Below are 24077 nucleotides of genomic sequence, written 5' to 3'. Positions count from 1 at the left end.
TTGAATGCACGGCGTGTATCCTAGGTAACAAACCAACCGTGTTAAACAAACAAATAAACTACTAAAAAGGTTTAAAACCGTAGTTGTCACGTGATTTCTGAACCCGATTTTCTGAACCCTGATAATGTATTGTCGAGACGCGGTCAGCAGTGGCAAAAACTAAATATATGCTATGATGTCAATGTCATGGTATTTGATATTGTTATTTAGTATTCTTACTATGTTCATGTATAAATCGGTGCGCATTCGAGATTCCAGTTCGTAGCAGAAACCTCACTTGGATATCTAATTGAATCGGTTACGATACAGGCACTCGCTTTGATTTTGAAAGACATGTAGAAGATATCTGAAGAATCACAGGTAGTATGTTCTTTTTGAAAAAAAATCGTGACTTGTATTTAAAGGGATCCGTTGAAGAACAAACAAAACTGTACAGTGTTCTTTCAAGAATGGTTAATCAATTAACATGATCAAGTTAGGAAATATCCTTCTAAACCATTTTCTTTTTAAAATATCGACAAAACATAGGGGTAATTGACATGTTAATTAAAAAACAATATCAGATAACAGATATAACAGATAGGGCCTACACTCAAACGCGGACAAACAGAATGTTGGGGTCCATAGGAACCCCCTCCCCACCGACCCCCACCTCACACCCTTAACCGTGGCCACTTTTAAGGATTGAAAGTGGTCAACAACCTCCCTTCATTTTGTGTGGTTCTATAATAAACTATAAGCCTAGGCCTACTATAATTGTATTGCATAGTAGGCCTATAGGCTTTACACGTTATGCTGAACATTTTTTTGTGCATGAGGGTTGGAAAAGGTTCAAACGCACTATACTGTAATCCTATTTAGTGTTAAAAAAAGAGTATATATAGAAATGTGAACCCTATTTATAGAGGCTGGCCTATAATAATGGGCTATTCCATATAAAATCCACACTACCCCTGTGGAAGATTTTGGAAATATCTTCGACAGGGGGAGTATGTTTTTCATATATAATTGGTCAGGGTTAGGTCTATTCAATTTGAAAGTCACACTCCTAACTGTAATGGCCATACCGACATCTTCCACAAGTGGAGTGAGTATTATAAATGGAAGTTACCCAATTCTCTGTTCTATTCAAAATTTATTCTCCCTCTGTGGAAGATTTTAGCTAAATCTTCTACAGGGGTAGTATGGTTTTCAACTGGAATAGTATAGTTTAAACACTGCCAATGGGATCTCTATACAGCCCATGTAATGCGTACGTGCTATAGCCATAGGCTTCAATATAAAACGTCCAAAAATCTCAAGAACCACTGAACAAAACTGGGTTTGATTGCACTCATGCTGATTCAAATTATAATGGCCATGAAAATGAACAATTCTGAACTTTTTGGTTTTTATTATTTATTTTGAATCGACACCCACATGGAGTGAGTTAAGGGTAGACTAAGTATTATCCATGCAACCCCCCCCAAAAAAATCGATTTTCATTATGTAAATAACATGACATTCTTGTCGACAACCAACATGGCCGGTTTCGGGCGAAGAGGTCAACGGAGTCGCAACTTATTTTAACAATTGACGATATCGCCAAAGACCTGGGCCGATATTCATAAAGCCTTGCTAAATTAGCAACCAACTAGTGCTTAGCAAGATGCTAAATCCACTAGTTGATAGCTACGTAGCAATCAACTAATTTCTTATTCATAAAACCTTGCTAAACACTTTGCTAACTAGCTATCAACTAGAAATATTTAGCTGATAACTCATTTGGGTGTTTTGGGTGATATGGCCTTCAACAGTTGTGTAACATCTAATACAATAGGCTTATATAATACATGTCTATTATACTTGAGCTCTGAACCACAGTCAAAATGATCAAAATGTAATGACTCATTGCTGATGGTCTTCATTGAGATTTCGTTAATAAAATTACATGTGTATTTTGTAAGCTATATAGGCCTACAAGGTTGTTACGGCAAATTAAATTAAAAAAGATACTCTGAACAAGTAAAGTTCATATACATGTTAAGTCCTTGGTTTGTTGTAAAAACATACTATACATACTATATTGCTTCATCAAATAGAAAACAACATGCATCCACTTAACGCTGCTCATTTAGCTTCATGAGCAACACTGTGTAAATAATATTAGATAATTTAAGGGATCTAAAATGAGCATTTATTGCGTTTCGACAGTATTTTTGTGGGACATGAGAGCACCTCAGACCTATCGAATTGCATTCTGAATACGAAGCATGTCTTTCTGATATCAAATAATTTTCATTTTTGAAAATCACAATATAATACAAATTTTATGACAAATTATAAAAATTTGATATTTTTTCAAATTTTGATATATAACAGTCCTCGAAGTAAATTATATAAATCTAATGACATATTCTTAAAGTGTATGTAGCAGGGAGGAAAAGCCGACGGTCAATTGAAAATTTTGACCTTTCATATTGAAGATATGGATTTTTTCCCAAAAGACCTAATTTTTTTTGGTGTTTTGGGAAAAAAATCCATATCTTCAATACGAAAGGTCAAAATTTTCAATTGATCGTCGGCTTTTCATCCCACCTACATACACTTTAAGTATAAATCATCAGATATATAAAGTTTACTTCAAGTACTGTTAAATATCAAAATATCAATTTTTAATGATTTGCCATAAAATGTGTATTAAATTGCGAATTTCAAAAATCAAAATTATTTGATATCAGAATGACATTCTTCGTATTCAGAATGCAATTCGATATGTCTGATGTGCTCTAATGTCCCACAATAAATACTGTCCAAACGTTCATACCCCAGCCCTTAATAGCATATGATATATCTTGCTTGTTGTCCTGACAAAAGCCAAGCATGATTTATCTTTATCAAATTGACATATAATTTGTTATTGAAAATAAGTCATGCATCTTTACCAAAGAGAACATTGGTAACATGTAGTCAAAATATATATTTTACGTATCAAACAATTGAACAGAATTGCTTCGATTGATCATATCTGCTTAACTAAAGATTACTTGCTATATCATAATCATTTTTCTTGTGCAAATTTGGTTAAACAATACTGGCTTAGTTCAATGTTTATTCATTCACCCTAAATTTGTTGTGTGTTTTAAGACAGTTTCTTATGTGTAAAACACACTGAAGACCTCAGAAACAGAATATTCTGAGAACATTATTTTTCATAATTGACAACAGTTAATATGAAATTAAAACAATAAATCATGTCAAACTTAGTTCAAAATCATTAAGACTAGTTGTCAACTAGTGACTTAGCGCTGCCCCAGATCAACTCTAAGTTTTGGCAAAATTTTAGAATGTTGCTAACTCTAACTGGGTTTTATGAATAAGAATTAGCAATCAGCTAGGCTTAGCAGCTTGCTAAAGTCAATTTTAGCTGTCAACTAGGCCTAGCGTGGTTTTATGAATATCAGCCCTGAATGATAAGAAACATGTGGATGTGGCATGCAGTTTAAGACTTTACGAATGCTTTTGATAAAGTCCCGCACAGACGTTTAATTCACAAACTTAAGCACTATGGGATTCAACACTTTCTCTGCGATTGGGTTGAAAACTTCCTGAGCAACAGAGTTCAAAGCGTGGTCGTGGAAGGAGAAAAGTCTGCATCAGCAATGGTTCTGTCAGGAGTACCTCAAGGAACAGTGCTGGGGCCATTACTCGTTTTGATTTACATCAATGATATACCCGACAAGCTTCAATCGAAATGCCGTCTTTTGCAGACGACTGTCTGATTTACAAAGATATTTCAACATCTACCGACAAAGACATTCTTCTTGAACAAGACATGCGGCAGTTAGAGTCCTGCGGGGAGTCCTGGCAAGATAAATGGCTCATACAGTTTAATCCCAAGAAGTGTAACACAGTACCTTTTGGCACAAGAGATCCACCAAACAACGAGTATTTCTTCTGTGACGAAATGCTGAAGTCTGAGGAAAGTACAACATACCTCGCCGTTGAGCTCAGTAATACCTTGCGCTGGAACAACCAGACCAAGGCAGCGGTCAAAGAAAGCTCGATAAGTGCTGGGTATGGTTAGGAGGAACCTATGGAATTGCCCTGAAAAAGAAAAAGTCACAGCTTACATCTCGCTTGTGCGACCACACCTTGAGTATGCTGCGGGAGCTTGGTGCCCATACAGGAAGAAGAACATAATGTCCTTGGAAAGAGTCCAAAGGCAAGCTGCCCGGTTTTGTAAAAGGGAATACTCAAGAGAAAAGGGAACCATCACAAAACTTCAATTAAACTGTGGAATAAAATGCCTGCCGATGTAGAAGAAGCAAAAACCTTGCAGAGCTTCAAGTCATCACTGCGCAGCCATTGTAGTGATGTTCAACTTAATACAATTCAAGTTTTCTGCACATCTCCATGCGAGCTCATTGGTCAAGTTGACTTTAATATATGCTTAAAGCACAACGTCGGCTTACCAGAACCAAAAATATGTTATTGAAAAATGATGTTTTGAAAAAGTTTATTATACAAATCATATAGGCCTACTTTGAAAACATGCTTGATTTTATTGTTGTTAATGAGTTATGTACGTTTTACATAAGTGTTGTTGTTTCAGCCCTGTTTGCAACATATCTCAAGAACCACATGACCTATAAATGTATATCTGTGATATTTGAAATTAATTTGTCGATCTTTTTTTTGTTTGTTTGTTTGTTTGTTTTTTGTTTAAGATCCAAGAGTTGTTCGTAGTGTCGTAGCTCGTAGCTTGCCTTGGACCATTTTGGTCAATGAGAAACACTTATAGCTATTAATTATAGCTCGTTTACAGGCACAGGCTGTTGTGTAAGACTTTCAGCGAACAGTTGTTGGTCTTGGTCAGTAACACCGAGGCACCGAGGCTAACAGAATGTACATGAAACTGTATGACTAAAAGTTCATGCAGTTCAATATAGCATTTGTTTTAAATGTACATCATTCATAGACGTCTATAGGTGAATATATTGGGTCTACATCACCGTTCAATATATAAATTTCACTAACATTTATTAAAACGTTTAAAAAATTAGATTGTGATTGTAACTTTTTTTTAAAATTATTATTATTTTTTGGGTCGATCCGGAAAGACTTGATGATTCATTGTACATGTAGAGTTGGTTGTTCCAGTGTTTGAAAATAATTGTGATAACTGAGACTAAAATGTCACAAATAGCAAATGAAAAAAGCAAACAAACAAACAGACAATGCAATTGCAACACCCACACACCGTTCCTGCATGGTTGCTTCCAAATCAAAAGGATCTATGAGCAAGTGAGATATACAGGGTGTATCAAAATGATTGGTACCAAGGACTTCTCATTTTTACTGATTTTTCTTTACTATTTGCTGTACCAGTTTGGGGTAAATTGTTTAACTGTGTGTAATTATAGTAGGCCTAGTGTTATCTTCTCTAAGAACTTTAGATCATAAAAATAGCACATTCTGTTCAGAAGTTACATGATTCTAAAGGAAAGTAGGTGGTTTTACACTTTTCATCGTAACGCTCGATCAGTAGCACACCGTTTTGAAAGCTCTTTTTTACTACAAATACCTTGCATATTGAAAATCATGGAAATGTTTGTTTTCTCCCTTGCCTATAAATGTTGTAATCAATATTTATTGGTTGAGAGTAATATTATTGACTTAAATAATTTTGGTGGGGTGAAAGAAGTTTGTGTATCAACACCTTCCACGGCGGTAATTTAAGTTGTAGTATAAGATGCATTGAGATTACTAAGTAGATGGTGTGGCAGAATGGCTATAGACTGAAGACAGTGTAGGCTAGACTTGGTAAAAGTTATTGGAATGGCTCCACAGTATTCCACACTTTACCGAACATTCATAGTAAAGAATTACTGGCTATGGAGAAGTGCAGAGAAGATTTATAAGACAGTTTCCAAGAGCAAGGAGTATTTCATGCAAACATGCTATAACTTGCAATGTTTCAAAAAATTGATATGGGCAGTTACAACATGGATCCATCCCAGGTGTTAAGTTCATTCAAGATAGGGCTTCACTTTACACTGCCAGAGTCGTTAGTCAGGGACGTTAGGAACTATCTTTCTATAAAAGCATGTGTAAAGCAATTTTATGTTATGCAGACTGAGGTGAGATATTGAAGACCATGTATGCAATAAACAGTTCAACTTCAAGCAGTGAACCTATCCATCTTTTTTTGTGTAAGTAAAACCATGATTACGTCGATCTTCGTTTAAATGACAATAGCTCCCAGATGCAGCAACCTGTTATCTTCTGATTATTAGATGAATAAGTTAACATATGCCCCTTTCTATTTATAGTGAAAAAAACCCTATATTAATTAGCCATTTTATATTTTTGATATATTTTTGAAAATGTCACATTGCCCGGTACCAATCATTTTGATACACCCTGTATAGTGTGCATCAAAATAAAGCAAACATTGAAAATGCCAATATATTTATTATTATGAATATAATTATTTAAATAGAGTATTTGGATAAAATGCTCTAGCCCGGTGGTCTGAATCACCATCTTGCCCTCCCACCACTCTAACATAACTGGCGTATGACCATTGACAAGTACTCGCTATTTTTGTGAGCTGAGTAAAAACGTTAGTTAAGTCAAAAAACTCAATTTGGTGACCACTCTCTGGCTAGTAAGGTTTCACGATTGATTCGACTTCTATGGACCATTTAGAAACAAAATAGCCTCCATGTCCCTCGCGAAAATCCCGGCATTTTTCGCAAAGGGCGCCTTATCCTTAAATAAGGGAATGTAAACCCAAGTTATGGCAGTTTAAACCCCATATAAGGGACATAAACCCCAGATAAGGCGGTAATGACACACTTATGCTTCTGCTCTCATTCAAAAATCACATTTACGCTCTACCAATTGGGGGCCATCTTGGATTTCTGGGCAAAAATTATGTTATAACGTCAATTAATGTCAGATTCGGATTTCTTGGGGTCGACTTACCTGAAAAAGTGTCTTTGTATCCATCTTGGATTTCTGGGTAAAAATGAGGTCGTAATGTCAAAGTAATGTCAGATTCAAAATCCCTGTGGTCGACTAATGCAAAAAAGTGTCTTTGTACACGATTTTAGTTCCTCTGGTTCAAAACTAAATTTTTCAAGATGGTGCCGGCCACCATCTTGGATTTCTGGGTAAAAATGATGCCGTAATGTCAAACTAATGTCAGAATCGGAATCTTTGTACTCGACATATTCGAAAAAGTCTCTGTGTGCATGATTATAGGTTCTCTGGTTCAAAACTTACATTTTCAAAATGGTGGCGGCGGCCATTTTGGATTTTGGCCTCTAGCGAAAAATGACGGTATTTTCGAGAGGGACATGGAGGCTATTTTGTTTCCAAATGGTCCATAGAAGTCGAATCAATCGTCAAACCTTACTAGCCAGAGAGTGGCCACCAAATTGAGTTTTTTGACTTAACTACGTAGTTGCACAAAGTCAGTTAAATCAAAACAACATGAAAATCAGATGTTTTGCCAGTAAATGATATAACATCTTGTAGAATTGTTTTACTGTCGTGTAATTACGTCGCACTTTGCACAACTGGAGTTTTTCTTGTGGAGCTACCTGAAATCAAAGATTTTCTCACGTTCTCCTGAAGACCTTGATGAACTCTAGAGATGCATAATTAATCATGTGATTGCTTTGATACTTCAAGTGGATTGCCCCCGGACTCTGATCTTAAACGTATTTCTTCTTGAGTTTCTTGTAGGGCTATCTATTATCAAATGTTTTCACAAGTTCTCCTGAAGACCTTGATGAGTGACGCATGACATCCTCAGGAAGGACAGACATCTGATTAAGACTCTGCGGAGACACGATGTTGAGGAGAGCTGAAATCTGAATGCAGAAGAATGGCTGCCAAATGATTGACAGTCCAGTGATTTGACAGTTGTTGAAGGACAAGATGTTGATTCAGCTATCAAGTAGATCACTGTCCGGCTTTCCATAAAAATCAGAAAAACGTACCTGCAAGGGAGTTAGCTTACAAAGAAGTACAGAATTTATTCTGATAAATATTGTCATTGTTTTATTAAAGTGTTTGTATTAAATCGAATAGGACAATAAGCTGCGACAGCCTTTACCAAGGTAACCAGGATGATTTTGTTCTGTGTAGTTCTGCTTTTGACGGGCACGTCCCTTACTCTTGGTCAGGGTAAGTTGGATTATTCTTGATATCAAAATTGATTCAGCTGTTATAGTTTTGTTATTAGGCTATTCCATTTAAAATCCCCACTACCCCTGAATAAGATTTTCAAAATATCTTTCACAGGGGGAGTATACATTTCAAAATGGAAAGCACGTTGGGCAGCTCTATTTGAAATTCACCCATCCTCTGCGGAAGATTCAGATCGAATCTTTCTCAGAGGATGTATGAAATTCAAATTGAGCTGCCTACTGTGTTGATTCCATTTGAAATGCATACTCCCCCTGTGAAAGATATTTTCAAAATTTTCCACAGGGGTTGTGTGTATTTAAAATGGAATAGTCCGATTTTGTTTCCACATAGCTTCTTTCACGAAGGCTTTTTATCACCAAATGTTAAAAGTGAGGGGTGGAGAGTAGGAGTGTGGGTGGGCCGGGTGTGGGGATATATATGTGATGGTGTAAGGGGGTGGGGCGGGGTATGTGTGTAGTTGTGTGGTGGTGGGGTGATGGGGTGGGTGTGTTTGGACATATCTTTCTTTGATCGTTCACACACCATTAATGTATAATTATCATAAATATTACTCCCGAAATACGACTCTACAGTGATGCGACATGATAATGAGCGTTTATGGCGTTTCGACAGTATTTTTTGTGGGACATGAGAGCACCTCAGACGTATCGAATTGCATTCTGAATACGAAGCATGTCTTTCTGATATCAAATAATTTTTGAAATTCACGATATAATACAAATTTTATGACAAATTATTAAAATTTGATATTTTTCAAATTTTTGATATATAGTAGTCATCGAAGTAAATTTTTTATAAATCTAATGATATATTCTTAAAGTATATGTAGCTGGGAGGAAAAGCCGACGATCAATTGAAAATTTTGACCATTTATATTGAAGATATGGATTTTTTTCCCAAAAAACCTGGTTTTTTTTTGGTAAAAAAAAAAAAAATCCATATCTTCAATACGAAAGGTCAAAATTTTCAATTGATCCCCAACAAACACAAAAACGTTTTTAAAACGCTTTAAATAAGTTATATTTTGGCTTTTGGTTCAGGTAAAAACGTTTTAATAACATTAAAATGTCGGGTTATATAAAGGTCATGAAAACGTTTTAAAACGTTTTGTATGAAAACACACTACAACAAAACTGTTATTGTAAACTATTTTTGCAAACATTTTTGCCAAATATTGTGTCAATACCTAAATAAGATTATATTAAAATGTTTGAACCCAGCAAACACAGAAATGCTCTTAAAATGTTTTATCAAAACCTTTTAATAACATTTAAATGTCGGGTTATATAAAGGTCATGAAAACGTTTTTAAAACGTTATTGAAAATATTTTGGGCAAACATTTTCGCAAAATAATTTTGTCAACTCCCAAAATAACATTCTGTTTAGAATGTTTTGTGTCAAGTTTTCAAGAATGTTTTTGGAATGTTATTAAAACGTTTTTATATCCTTTATATAACCCGACATTTAAACGTTTTCTGTCAAACATGTTTGTTTGCTGAGCAGTCGATTATCATAAAATGTTTTTTATGGTCATGAAAACGTTTTATACTCTTAAAAGGGCATTTCGTGATCCACAGCTTCGTCCCCCCACTTTTCTCAAAAAAAGTTGAGATTTTTATATCACTGGAAACCTCTGTCTACACAATGTTTATATACAAAATATTTCTTGCAGATTAATTCGTTTAGCAGAGATATCGTGAAATTTGAATTTCGTTCTGGTGCACCAGAACGAAATTACAACGCATTGTCTATGGAGCAGTGTAATACACATAATCATGCATAACTCGCGAACGCAAAATCGGAATCAACTGAAATTTTGGGAATAGGTTTTTTCGTGGATATCTACTGAAAAATGACATAAATAGCGGATGCTAGGATCACGAAATACTCCTTTAATATACCCTTTATATAACCCCACATTTAAACGTTTTCTGACAACCTTTTATAACCTTTTGCGAATGATGTCCAAAACGTTTTGTGTTTGCTGGGTCGTCGGCTTTTCATCCCACCTACATACACTTTAAGTATAAATCATCAGATTTATAAAGTTTACTTCGAGTACAGTTAAATATCAAAAATATCAATTTTTAATGATTTGCCATAAAATGTGTACTACATTGCGAATTTCAAAAAATCAAATTATTTGATATCAGAAGGACATTCTTCGTATTCAGAATGCGATTCGATATGTCTGATGTGCTCTAATGTCCCACAATAAATACTGTCCAAACGTTCATACCCCTTCCCTTAACGGAATACGGTATATATAATATTAAAAGCATATATCTGTTCTTATATCCATAGTTCTAGTATGGCAAAATTTGTAGAACGATCTGGGAAGGGATGGATGGAGAGGTTTCAACCCTAACATATTTTTGTTTGTTCAATATATGACGATATTTTTTGGATTGAATAAATTTCTTTTGCACAAAACAAGAATTTTACTCACGATTGACGGTTTTGTCTGATCAAAGAAATGATATTGTCATATCACTGAATTGATTCATCAAGTTTGTAGATAAACAGATTAAATAAATTTCTTTTGCACAAAACCAGATTTTTACTCACGAATTGACGGTTTCGTCTATTATGGTAGATAGACATCTACAGAATGATGATGGCAGATCCTCACTAGTCGGGCTCTCATTCACGCGCGGATGGGAAATAGTGTTCACTTTATGTTTGATACGGTGTCTAGACTGAAATTTTGCGTAGAACACGCCCCGTAGTCCACTTTAATTAAAAATGTGCCCAAAGTGCTTTTTCCGGGGGGTGCCCCTACAATGGGGGTCAAAATTACTAAAAATGTATTCTAAGGCCAATGGTGGTGATTTTGGTGTCTAAATATATGTTTATGGACATGAGAAAGTCATTTAGACAGTTTACGAAATCCAAAATGGCTTCCTTATGTTCCAAAATTCAAAATGGCGGCCAAAATCGTGAATTTTAGCCAAACTTATTTGAACGGCTTTTTCAGGCCGATGGTGGTGATTTGAGTGTCTATGAATATATCTGTGGACATGAAAAAGTTATTTACATAGTTTATCAAAATCCAAAATGGCTGCCTTATACAAAAAAATTCAAAATGGCCGCCAAAATGCCGAAAATTATTCTAACTTATTTGAACGGCGCTCTCGGCCCGATGGTCGTGATTTGGGTGTAGGTATATGTTTGCGGACATGATACAGTCATTTATATTGCTTATAAAAATCCAAAATGGCTGAACTATGCCCAAAAATTCAAAATGGCGGTCAAAATGTCGAATATTAGTCTATATCATTTGAACGATGGTGGTGATTTTGGTGTCCAGTTATATGTTAGGGGACATGACAAAGTCATTCAGCTAGTTTACAAAATCCAAAAAAGTTGCCCTATGGTCCAGAATTCAAAATGGCGGCTAAAATAGTGAATTTTAGTAAAAATTACTTGAAAGATATTCTTAGGCCGATGGTAGCGATATTGGTGTCTAGAGGGCGCAACACTAAATCACTCCGCATTTTATGTAAGAACGAAATTCGGCTAATATAGTCCATAGTGAATATGAGATTGTAGCAACCATATCTACCGACATGTTCACTTTAAATCCCTCAATATTGGCTCATATGAATTCGACAAGTGTCTTTAATGATAACATGCAGAAAAAAACTGGACAATTGATCTCAAAAGCAATTCTCTGTGGCGGATTAAGAGAAAACCCGATTTTGAAATGTGAGTGGTGAATTTAGTATATTTTTAGCTATTTTATTTTGCACCGCAAAATAGCGAAAAAAGTCAATGGTCATCGATATATGCCGACAAAAGTTTTGGAATCTAGAGAAACAGAGCTTTAATTTGATACCAAATTTATTTTGCCAAGTATTGCAGGGACGCCAGAAATGGCGCTTGAAATAGGCCGAATTCACACGTTATCCTATGGGACGCTGAATTAGTGCTGCGCCCCCTTGTAACGGTCGTCGTTATGAACGCGTTCCTTTTACATTCTTCGCGCAAAATAAGAGATGCGCTTCACAAAATGTGTTCTATTTCAATCATGATGATAAACAAAGATTACAAAAAGTCATCCCCATGAAAAATTATTGGAAAAAACACTTTATTGGCCGAGTAGGCGCCTGCAAAGTCTAGATATGCGCCCAAAAATTCTCAAAAAGGCTCATAATGGATTTTAAGGTTAATAGACATTGTTAATCTGCATGAAGCCGTTTTGCTGAATATTCAGTAGGCCTACGCAAAAAGATCGTAATTGTTACCACTGGAACGGGGGGGGGGGGGTATTTATACTTCAGACTTAGTAATAAATGATTTCCAAAACAAAATGGGAACACTGATAATCTAGAAAAGAAATTAAACTTGGTTCAAAGACGTGCTCAAATTGTCGTCTGTCACTAAGTTTGTGAGTTTTGTATAAACTTTCGCATATTGGAGGAAAAGTCGAAATATTCGATTTTCGGCATTTCGGCACTGATCTTTAAAACATCATTTCTCTTGAACGGAATGTCGCAGAGACATGAAATCTTCTGTGTTGAGCTTCAAAGTTTCTCTAGTTTACTTAATGAGTAATAAATGTGGATTTTGAAAACTTTTAACACCTTATAAGAGGGCGCAACACTAAATCACTCCGCATTTTATGTAAGAACGAAATTCGGCTAATATAGTCCATAGTGAATATGAGATTGTAGCAACCATATCTACCGACATGTTCACTTTAAATCCCTCAATATTGGCTCATATGAATTCGACAAGTGTCTTTAATGATAACATGCAGAAAAAAACTGGACAATTGATCTCAAAAGCAATTCTCTGTGGCGGATTAAGAGAAAACCCGATTTTGAAATGTGAGTGGTGAATTTAGTATATTTTTAGCTATTTTATTTTGCACCGCAAAATAGCGAAAAAAGTCAATGGTCATCGATATATGCCGACAAAAGTTTTGGAATCTAGAGAAACAGAGCTTTAATTTGATACCAAATTTATTTTGCCAAGTATTGCAGGGACGCCAGAAATGGCGCTTGAAATAGGCCGAATTCACACGTTATCCTATGGGACGCTGAATTAGTGCTGCGCCCCCTTGTAACGGTCGTCGTTATGAACGCGTTCCTTTTACATTCTTCGCGCAAAATAAGAGATGCGCTTCACAAAATGTGTTCTATTTCAATCATGATGATAAAAAAAAAAAAAAAAAAGTCATCCCCATGAAAAAATTATTGGAAAAAACACTTTATTGGCCGAGTAGGCGCCTGCAAAGTCTAGATATGCGCCCAAAAATTCTCAAAAAGGCTCAAAAATGGATTTTAAGGTTAATAGACATTGTTAATCTGCATGAAGCCGTTTTGCTGAATATTCAGTAGGCCTACGCAAAAAGATCGTAATTGTTACCACTGGAACGGGGGGTATTTATACTTCAGACTTAGTAATAAATGATTTCCAAAACAAAATGGGAACACTGATAATCTAGAAAAGAAATTAAACTTGGTTCAAAGACGTGCTCAAATTGTCGTCTGTCACTAAGTTTGTGAGTTTTGTATAAACTTTCGCATATTGGAGGAAAAGTCGAAATATTCGATTTTCGGCATTTCGGCACTGATCTTTAAAACATCATTTCTCTTGAACGGAATGTCGCAGAGACATGAAATCTTCTGTGTTGAGCTTCAAAGTTTCTCTAGTTTACTTAATGAGTAATAAATGTGGATTTTGAAAACTTTTAACACCTTATAAGAGGGCGCAACACTAAATCACTCCGCATTTTATGTAAGAACGAAATTCGGCTAATATAGTCCATAGTGAATATGAGATTGTAGCAACCATATCTACCGACATGTTCACTTTAAATCCCTCAATATTGGCTCATATGAATTCGACAAGTGTCTTTAATGATAACATGCAGAAAAAAAACTGGACAATTGATCTCAAAAGCAATTCTCTGTGGCGGATTAAGAGAAAACCCGATTTTGAAATGTGAGTGGTGAATTTAGTATATTTTTAGCTATTTTATTTTGCACCGCAAAATAGCGAAAAAAGTCAATGGTCATCGATATATGCCGACAAAAGTTTTGGAATCTAGAGAAACAGAGCTTTAATTTGATACCAAATTTATTTTGCCAAGTATTGCAGGGACGCCAGAAATGGCGCTTGAAATAGGCCGAATTCACACGTTATCCTATGGGACGCTGAATTAGTGCTGCGCCCCCTCTAGGTATATGTTTCTGACATATAGGCCCCTATAGTGTACATGACCAAGTCATTTAGATGATGAAATCTTAAATGGCTGCCCTATGCTAAAAAAATCAAGTGGTGGTCAAAATTGCAAATTTTATATTGATTTCACATAATTATCATATAGACACCCCAGCTCTTGGGACTTAATTTTTGTTTTAAATCTAAGGTCGCCGTGTCACAACATAATCACTTGTATTTGGTACATAGATGCCCAAATTATTCAAAATGGCGCCATTAACCAAATAATAACATTTGATGTCCATTGATCTATTATGATTAAAAAAGGTGGCCAACTGTTGTATATCCCGTAAAAGGTATTAAGCGATTTCTATCTTTAAACTGGGGTATTTGAAGATCGGCCATAATAAGAAACATAATAACCATTATAATGCAATTAAGGAAAGTGATTAACCCTAGAACTACGTAGGAGGTTGTACTACCCCTAAGGTTTTCCATCCTCCATAAAAAACACGCGTCTTTACGCCCAAACGACTTAAACTAATCGTAGATCCATCATGTACGCTCTTTTAAGTGATATACCCCAGCAACTTACCCGGGGTATGTCCGACCATCAAAGATGATTGATCATAGAGAGGGGGGGTGAGGCCCACCATAGGTTTCTACAGTAAATACAGTTTCATTTCACTCTTGTAAAATTATTCCAAGATATATTGACTTTTTACTTGTTAGTTAGGTTGAAATAGTCATTTTCTTTTATATTTATGAGACAATTCGGTCAAAATCGCATGTTCGTAGAATTTTTGGAAGAAGATCAATAGTTTGCCTATACTTTTGTAAATAACCAGAATTGAATACATGAATACAAAACCCACCCAAGTCCATCGAAAGTGATTTTGAGAAAACTAAAAAACAAATGTGTATCATACATGCCGGGTATAGGCCATTTTGGATTTCACATGCTAATAGACCCACGTAAAGGGTTGATTTGAGTTCAACTTTTATATATATGATAGGCCTATGTATAAGCAACAATTTTCCATGCTTAACTCAATTTGGCCAAAGTATGGACTTGGGTGGGTTGTGCATTCATATATTCAATTTTGCAAGGATGTGCTCACATTATGACGTCATAGCGATATTATGTGGGGAATGTTTGTACTTCTTTTGGTATCACTGGATAGACAAAGACACATAGCTATACATTGGTACCAAATACAATTGAAAAGTAGGGGCATTTATTTAACCTGTGGTGACCAATCAATGCACTGGCACTGTTCTCCCTTGGTTCCCAGTTTCTCAGTTCTAGTGTTAAACGTACACATGTTACCACTTTTGATTTGTTATGAGTTCAAATGAGTCCAGGGATGCCGTTTTCAAGCAACCAGCCGTAGTTGAGAGGATATGTCTGTTTATATAAATCATAAAAGCAGTTAACAATGCCATTTGCGACGAATATTACTCGCAGGATATGACATTTCGTGGATTTTCTGCATGGTCAAGGAGCCTTTGCTAGGGAGTGAACTTTTAGGCGTTTCTTCCTCATGCCGCTATCACCATGATGATGGTATATAGCGACTGTTCCTTGGAGTCAGTAAGTAACAGCGAAAGCTGGATTTGTTAGAAGCTGTAAGAAAGCCATCACATTCGCTTTGTTTGGTAATAATATTGACCAAGACCTGATATCCTTCTGATAAAGGCGAGTATCCATTGAGCAAGGATAGATGATAAACAATAGTTGCCACTTTTAGCACATTAATTTCACTCATAACAGATCAAAAGTGGAAACGTGTGTAAGTTTAACTCTAGAACTACTGAGCCATACTTTGTAACACGGACTACAAAGGGGTGGGGTGTTGCAACCCCCCCAATTTTCAATTACAAACGTCATATGCTGTTATATTTGGTACCAAAGTATAGCTATAGGTCTACTCTCTCCAGTGATTCCAAAAAAGTCCACATTCCTCAGTCATAATATCGCTATGACGTCATAATGTGAGCACACCCTTGTAAAATTGGGACATTTTGGCTATCTACAAAAGTATAGGCAAAATAGATTCGGCCAAAATAATCTACGATTTTAATCTAAAGTGCGATTTTCACCGAATTTTCTCATAAATATAAAAGGAAATAACTATTTCAACCTAATTAACAAGTTAAAAGTCAATATATCTTGGAATGATTTTACAAGAGTGAAATGAAAATCATGATGGGCCTCACCTCCCCCACCCCATGGCCATCTTTGATGGTCGGTCCTACCCCCCGGTAAGATGCTTGGGCAAACATTTTATCACTAAAATGAGCGCAATGGATGGATCTACGATTAGCTTAAGTCGTTTGGACGTAAATACGCGTGTGTTTTTTATGGCGGATGAAAAACTTTTGGGGTGGTACAACTCCCTGCTTAGTTCTAGGGTTTATCACTTTACTTATTGCGTTATAATGATTTCCATAATATGATGTTTCATATTATGGCCGCCAAGGTCTTCAAGTGCCCAGGTTTAGAGATAGAACAAGTTTACATTTTACGGGATATACAACATTTTCAATCGTCTTTGGACTACCTTATTAAATCATAATAGATCAATGGACATCAAATGTGATCCTTATAGTGTTAGTTAGTATTAACATTTGGTTTAATGACGCCATTTTGAATATTTTGGGTATCTATGTTCCATTTATAAGTGATTATATTGTAACACGGCGACTTTAGATTTAAAACAAAATTTAAGTCCCAAGAGCTGGGGTGTCTATATGATAATTAGATAAAATCAATATAAAATTTGCAATTTTGGCCACCATTTGATTTTTTAGCATAGGGCAGCCATTCTAGATTTCATCAACTATCTAAATGACTTGGTCATGTACACTATAGGGGCCTATATGCCACAAACATATACCTAGACACCAATGTCGCTACCATCAGCCTAATAATATCTTTCAAGTAATTTTTACTAAAATTCACTATTTTAGCCGCCATTTTGAATTTTGAACCATAGGGCAACATTTTTGGATTTTGTAAACTAGCTGAATGACTTTGTCATGTCCCCAAACATATAACTGGACACCAAAATCACCACCAGCGGCCTGAGAATGCCGTTCAAATGATATAGACTAATATTCGACATTTTGACCGCCATTTTGAATTTTTGGGCATATGGCAGCCATTTTGGATTTTTATAAGCAATGACAAATGACTGTTTCATGTCCAAAAACATATACATACACCCAAATTACGACCATCGAGCCGAGAGTGCTGTTCAAATAAGTTAGAATAATTTTCGGCATTTTGGCGGCCATTTTGAATTTTTTTTGTATAAGGCAGCCATTTTGGATTTTGATAAACTATGTAAATAACTTTTTCATGTCCACAGTCATATTCATAGACTCTCAAATCACCACCATCGGCCTGATAAAGCCGTTCAAATAAGTTTGGCTAAAATTCACCATTTTGGCCGCCATTTTGAATTTTGGAACATAAGGAAGCCATTTTGGATTTCGTAAACTGTCTAAATGACTTTCTCATGTCCATAAACATATATTTAGACACCAAAATCACCAACATTGGCCTTAGAATACATTTTTAGTAATTTTGACCCCCATTGTAGGGGCACCCCCGGAAAAAGCACTTTGGGCACATTTTTAATTAAAGTGGACTACGGGAGCGTGTTCTACGCAAAATTTCAGTCTAGAAACCGTATCAAACATAAAGTGAACACTATTTCCCATCCGCGCGTGAATGAGAGCCCGACTACACCACTTCCGGTTTGTCGGATCCCGACTGTAGATGGTGTATCAGTCAGGAGAGGATCGTATACTAGTACGTGACGTAAGTTGTGGGATCCTTCGTCCCTATTCTTGGGTCCTCTTTTCCTGATCCAGACGGATTCCCTGAAGTGCCTAGAGTTTGAATCACACTCCTTAGGCACCAGAACCAAATTTGTCCGATCTTTGGATCGACCGTCGATGTTGCTGATGTAACTAACAACTAAATCAAAATTAATGCTAAATTTTTATTGGTCATCAATACAGGCATATATTCATATGTTATCTAAATTAACAGTAGTTAATTAATTGATTTCGTAAATAATAGGGATCGACCAAGCATCGATGTTCAATCAAAAGATCGAACTAATTTGTTTCTATTGATCCATCTGCATCAGGAAAAGAGGACCCGGCCGGGGGGGGGGGGAGTTTCTTTGTACGGGGTGTGCCACGCAGACTTTCGGATGCTGACTTTCTCTATACCTACTTTTTGCAGTTTTTGCTACCCATCAGTATACCAATTTTTAAGAAAAAGCACAAAAGCACCTAAATTTGTCATAATTGGGCGCTGTATGTAAGGGCATTTTTTCCCAAATGCGCCCAATTGGGCGCATTGGTTGCTACTGAAAACCCACCCATCGATATACCAAAATCGCTGAAAAGGTACCCCAAAACCGTGGCACATTCCCGTATACCTTTAACCAGGAGGAACCCCCTCCGGGGAACCCGGCGTCAAGAATAGGAACGAGGGGCCCACAACTCACGTCACGTATACGATCCTCTCCTGACTGATACACCATCTACAGTCGGGATCCGGCAAACCTGAAGTGGTGAGGATCTACCATCATCATTCTGTAGATGTCTATCTACCATAGACGAAACCGTCAATCGTGAGTAAAATTCTGGTTTTGTTCAAAAGAAACTTATTCAATCTGTTTATGTACAAACTTGATGAATCAGTTCAGTGATATGACAATGTTATTTCTTTGCTCGGTTAACCTCAGTATTTTCTGTATAATAATGGGAAGCAACTAGACGTAAAACGTTTCAAATCTTTTCAAAACGTGTCATTTTTGTTAAAACATAGTTGTATTACATTGTGCTGTCACCGATTTTATATTGCATACAAATCGCATTGGTTCCACCCAATTATGTACGAAATAATTACCCTCCACATGCGATGAAACTTTTAAGCCAGATATAATTTAGATTGCTGCTTCCAATTTTATATTGGTCATCATTTAGTGTTGAATTTTGATCGATTCGATTTTGTTGTGATATCGCGATATTGCAAACCACTATGATGTTATATTTTGATACCAATACATACATAGCTATATAATAATAATGTGCCTCTTCGACGTTCGCAGTGGCGGCGCTGGGCTATTTCACATTTCACCCTGGGGAAGACCTTACCATGATCTTCTACACAGACAGTGTGAATTTCAAACGGGGTTACCTAAATGGGTGATTTTATTTGAAATCTACACCCCTGTATGGCAGATTTAAGGTCATATCTTAGAAAAGGGAGAAGGAAGGAGGTAGAAGATAAGATAAGAAACAAGAAACGAGCTTATATGTGACCCGGCAGCACAAATGAGCCGTAAATTCCCTAAATTGTATTCTGAGTTACGGTGTAAAATGTGTACGAAGGTCTTATTCATCGGTTACTTAATCTGTCTTATTTTGGTAGTCAAAAAACTAATCAATAATCCTATTGTTGAAGTGGATAGTAAGCTTCTACCTTAGATGGCTATAGAACTTTTAATAGCTCTGGTCTTTGTTTGCTTTTGCTAAATCCTGTTCAAGTGGTGGGTTACCAGGCATTGTATTTTGTACAGGTATGCATAACCAACAATTAACAATGAGAGAACTTCCTTAAACCTCGTTGACTTGGGAATGATTTGAAATGACCGCCGATTATAACTGTTTGATATTTATTGCCAGCAATGTGGGAAAAGAGACACATGTAAAAACGTAAAAGCTATAATTTTGTTGAAGGAGCAAAGTTTAACAAACCATAACCCCGCTTCTGGATATCGTTTGAAGTTAAATGATATAACATGTTTAAGTTTATGATGTTTATTTTTAAACATGAAATAAAACAAAATTGACTGGGGAGGAATTTACGGCTCATTCGCCGTGGACGGTCACATATATAATTATTACTTATACCATGTACACGATATTTCATTTCAGGTGCATCTGTCACATCATGTAATCCGAATCCATGTTTGAACGGTGGTGTTTGCTCCGAAACCGGGCTAGGGACGAATCCTTTTACTTGCACCTGTGGTGACGGTTTTGCTGGTAGCATTTGTCAATGTAAGAAAACAAAAACATGTTTTAGGGACATGCAAGGATGTTTATTTTAAATTCCGCAATTCTTTTTAACAATTCGTCACAACTTTAGTTCACATAGGAATTCTACACCTGTCCTTGAAATGACCAGGTTATCAGCAAAGGGGAAGCAAACCCCAAGAATTGGTTGATATATCCGAGTTTCGCCAGCCCATTCTTGGATTTTGCTTAATGTTAATTCAATGCATTGAAATCGAATTGAATTGAAATGAATTTTGGGCGATTTTCAGTTCAATGCATTGGAATTGAATTGGAATCGAAATGAGTGGGCTTGGGCATGAATTGAATTGGATTGGAATTGAAATCATCGTGAGCAATGAAGAATTGAATTTGGATTGGAATTGAAATCATGTTGAGTGATGAAGAATAAAGTGGAATTGAAATGAAATTCAGCTTTGATTTCAATTCACAAGCAGATATCTGCGATTCTACATGTAGATCATTCCACCTGTAAAAAGTGCTCTTCCCCTGTTCGGAATTCTGATACACTTCCAGGTCTATTCACATAAGAGACACACATTAAAAACTTTTGGCACTAATCATAAAGCCCCTATTTTTCTCAAGCTCCTAATTTTTATGCTCAAATGTCATTGTACATTTGAATAAATTGTGAGAAAACCATTAAAGAAAATGCTTCTATCTTTGACAGCTTTTTTCACATTTTTAAAAGTACAATGATTTTATGTGTAAAATCTTAGGAGGAGCAGGAGACAAGTAGGGGCTATCTAATCATAGATCATGTAAATACATATGGTCTAATAGTATCAAAACCTTGATTTTTGGCATCTTTGAGATCAGTGTGGGAACAGCGGACAGGGTCCCATTATCGATCGTAGTATCGTACCACACTCCTTAAAGGTTGGTCTGAACCCTGGAAATATGGAAACTTTCGGGCCTTAAGTTTAGAAAATATTTATAATGTGCATAGTGGACAAGAAGTTAAGACAAATACTAGGAAGTCAGTCACCTAAGAACTAAGAAGTTCCAAAGTTTCATAAAATAGGACACAGACGTCAAAGATCACTCACATTGTTTGAATGTGAAAAGTGAGTTAACATAACAATAAATACTTGATTGTGACTTTGTGTTGCTGACTCAAGTGTTATAAAATTGGTAGTAAAATTGAAAAGATGCACTGCAAAAACAGTGTCTAGATATTAAACACCATTCTAAACACCATCTCGTCCTCGATTTGTAAACATGTCTAAATGCTAAACATGTTTAGTAATTTGATGCCTTGTGTTTGGATAGAAAATATTTATAATGCGCATGGTGGACAAGAAGTTAAGAAAAATACTAGGAAGTCAGTCACCTAAGAACTAAGAAGCTCCAAAGTTTCATAAAATAGGACCCAGAAGTCAAGGATCACTCACATTGTTTGAATGTGAAAAGTGAGTTAACATAACAATAAAGTATCTTCTGTTGAAATGCTTTTGTGACAAGTTGTGTACTTGATTTTGACTTTGTGTTGCTGACTCAAGTGTTATAAAAGTGGTAGTAAAATTGAAAACATGCACTGCAAAAACAGTGTCTATATATTATATTAAACACCATTCTAAACACCATCTCGTCCTCGATTTGTAAACATGTCTAAATGCTAAACATGTTTAGTAAGTTTGACAATTTGTATTTAGATTTTACATGTGTTTACAAATCAAGGACAAAAAAGTGTTCAATCTCTAGACACAGTTTTTGCAGTGTGCCTTTGGTCAATTAACACAAACTGCAACTGTATTGGAATTGGAATTGAATTGGAATTGCAATGAATGCTCAGAATTAAATTGAAATTGATTAGCTGCTAATTCCACTGCATTGGATTGGAATTGAATTGAAATGATTTTGAAAATGAAAAATTGAATTGGAATTGAATTGAATTAATTCTAAAGCAAGGTGGATTGAATTGGAATTGAATAGCAAGACTCCAGGTGTAGAAAGAATCGAATATGAATTGAATTGAAATCAATTTTCTGGAGTGAAATAACAATAGTTTTGCTCCCCAAACTAAGGAATAGCTCAGCAAAACTCAAATCGGGTAGCGATTCAAGGGTTTTACAGTTTAAGAATTCAGGTAATCGGGCAATATAATGTAACTTTAAGTGTAATGTAAAAATAAAAGGGTTAAACCTTATTAATACATGTAGTTAAAATTGTAACTATAAGCTGATTGCCTCATACAGGATTTGTGTTACCTCAACTTCTTACTTCAAAGTTTTGGTGAATCCTTTCTTTAATTGTTATATTTGTAATGTCAAATGCTGTAAAGGAGCATGTAACGAAAGCTAAGCTAAAACTGTTTTTGTATAACAGATACCTGATCAACAGTTTTTTTTGTTTTTTTAAATTTTAAATGGTGTTTTGATATTCCCCTTTGTTTCTTCCCAAACAGATTCCCCAGGTGAACTTTGCCCTCCAGGATCTATGGGCTCCCAGGCGTGTGGATCAAAGACATGTTTGAATAGAAACGTCACTGGAGAACCTGACTACGTTTGTGTTTGCACAGATCGTTTCCAGATGGGTTTTGACTGTAATGTAAACAATGGTATGTTCCATGGAGTTATTCCGATTCCAAATTTACTTATCTTGATGACATCAAGTTCTTAGAGCCATAATATACGATTTCGGTCAATTGATTGTGTTATTCTTTGCCATAAATTATGAAATAGTTATAAGTAACAATTGAATACATGAATACAAAAGCCACCCAAGTCCATGGGAAGTGATTTTGAGAGAAAAAGCTGTGTATCATTTTAATTCCTTCAGTTAGATTTACCTAGTCAATATGGTAAGTTGTATGTGCAAATGAGTGGATTAACCTGTATTAGGTATGACGATTAGCTTTTCATGGACTTCGTGGGGTTCATTTTAAATTTTGGACTTGGGTGGTTTTTTGAATCATATACAAAGACAACAATGTTAGAATGAGATTACCACTGGTAAGATAATACAAAATAAAGCACACAGGTATGTATAATGTTGATAAGCATTCTGCCATGTAATATAAACCACACACTTTCCATTATTAAACCCTTTTTTTTTTCAAAAGTCACTCTCTAGCAATGAATGTGTTACAAGTGGACTTTTATACACACTGGATTTCAATCAATGTATTACAAGACTCAAATCATGGAATTGGGTGATTCTTTCATAAATGCTATTTTTCACATGCTCAATAGACACAGAGGATGAATTTGAGTTGTTCTTTCATACATATGACAGGCCTATGTATAGCAACAATTTCCCATGCTTAACTCAATTTGGCCAAAGTATGGACTTGGGTGGCCTTTGTATTCATATATTCAATTGTCTGGAAGGTTTCTGGTCATTTAAAACCGAAATAATGAGGTAAAATGGAAGAAAACACACTTTCTATCTTGGCTGCTTAACTGTCGCGTTCTATGAGGGATCAGTGCAGTTAGTTGTAGTCCTTGCCCCTATAATATACATATCTTACCTGTCACCAATGCGCTATAACGTTTGAGAAAAATGCAAAAATAGGCACAAAATTGGCCAGGGGTGTAGTACCTCCTTCAATTAACCATGAACGCAACTCGTACAATAGTGCGCAGCTTCACCC

General features: G+C 35.9%; 1 protein-coding gene across 1 annotated transcript in view; it reads left to right on the top strand.

Moving 5' to 3' along the window:
• Positions 1-228: 228 nt before the first annotated feature.
• The window catches only part of LOC140170130 (uncharacterized), a 50479-nt gene continuing 26630 nt past the window's right edge, over positions 229-24077 (top strand). Inside the window, exons 1-4 of the mRNA XM_072193457.1 lie at positions 229-360; positions 8086-8181; positions 20342-20467; positions 22890-23042. Of these exons, the coding sequence (XP_072049558.1) occupies positions 8124-8181; positions 20342-20467; positions 22890-23042 (337 nt within the window). The 5' untranslated portion in view covers positions 229-360; positions 8086-8123. The remainder of the gene's footprint in view (positions 361-8085; positions 8182-20341; positions 20468-22889; positions 23043-24077) is intronic.

Source organism: Amphiura filiformis, chromosome 14, assembly GCF_039555335.1.
Source record: "Amphiura filiformis chromosome 14, Afil_fr2py, whole genome shotgun sequence".
Taxonomy (NCBI): Eukaryota; Metazoa; Echinodermata; class Ophiuroidea; order Amphilepidida; family Amphiuridae; genus Amphiura; species Amphiura filiformis.
This window is presented reverse-complemented; position numbering and strand designations above follow the sequence as displayed.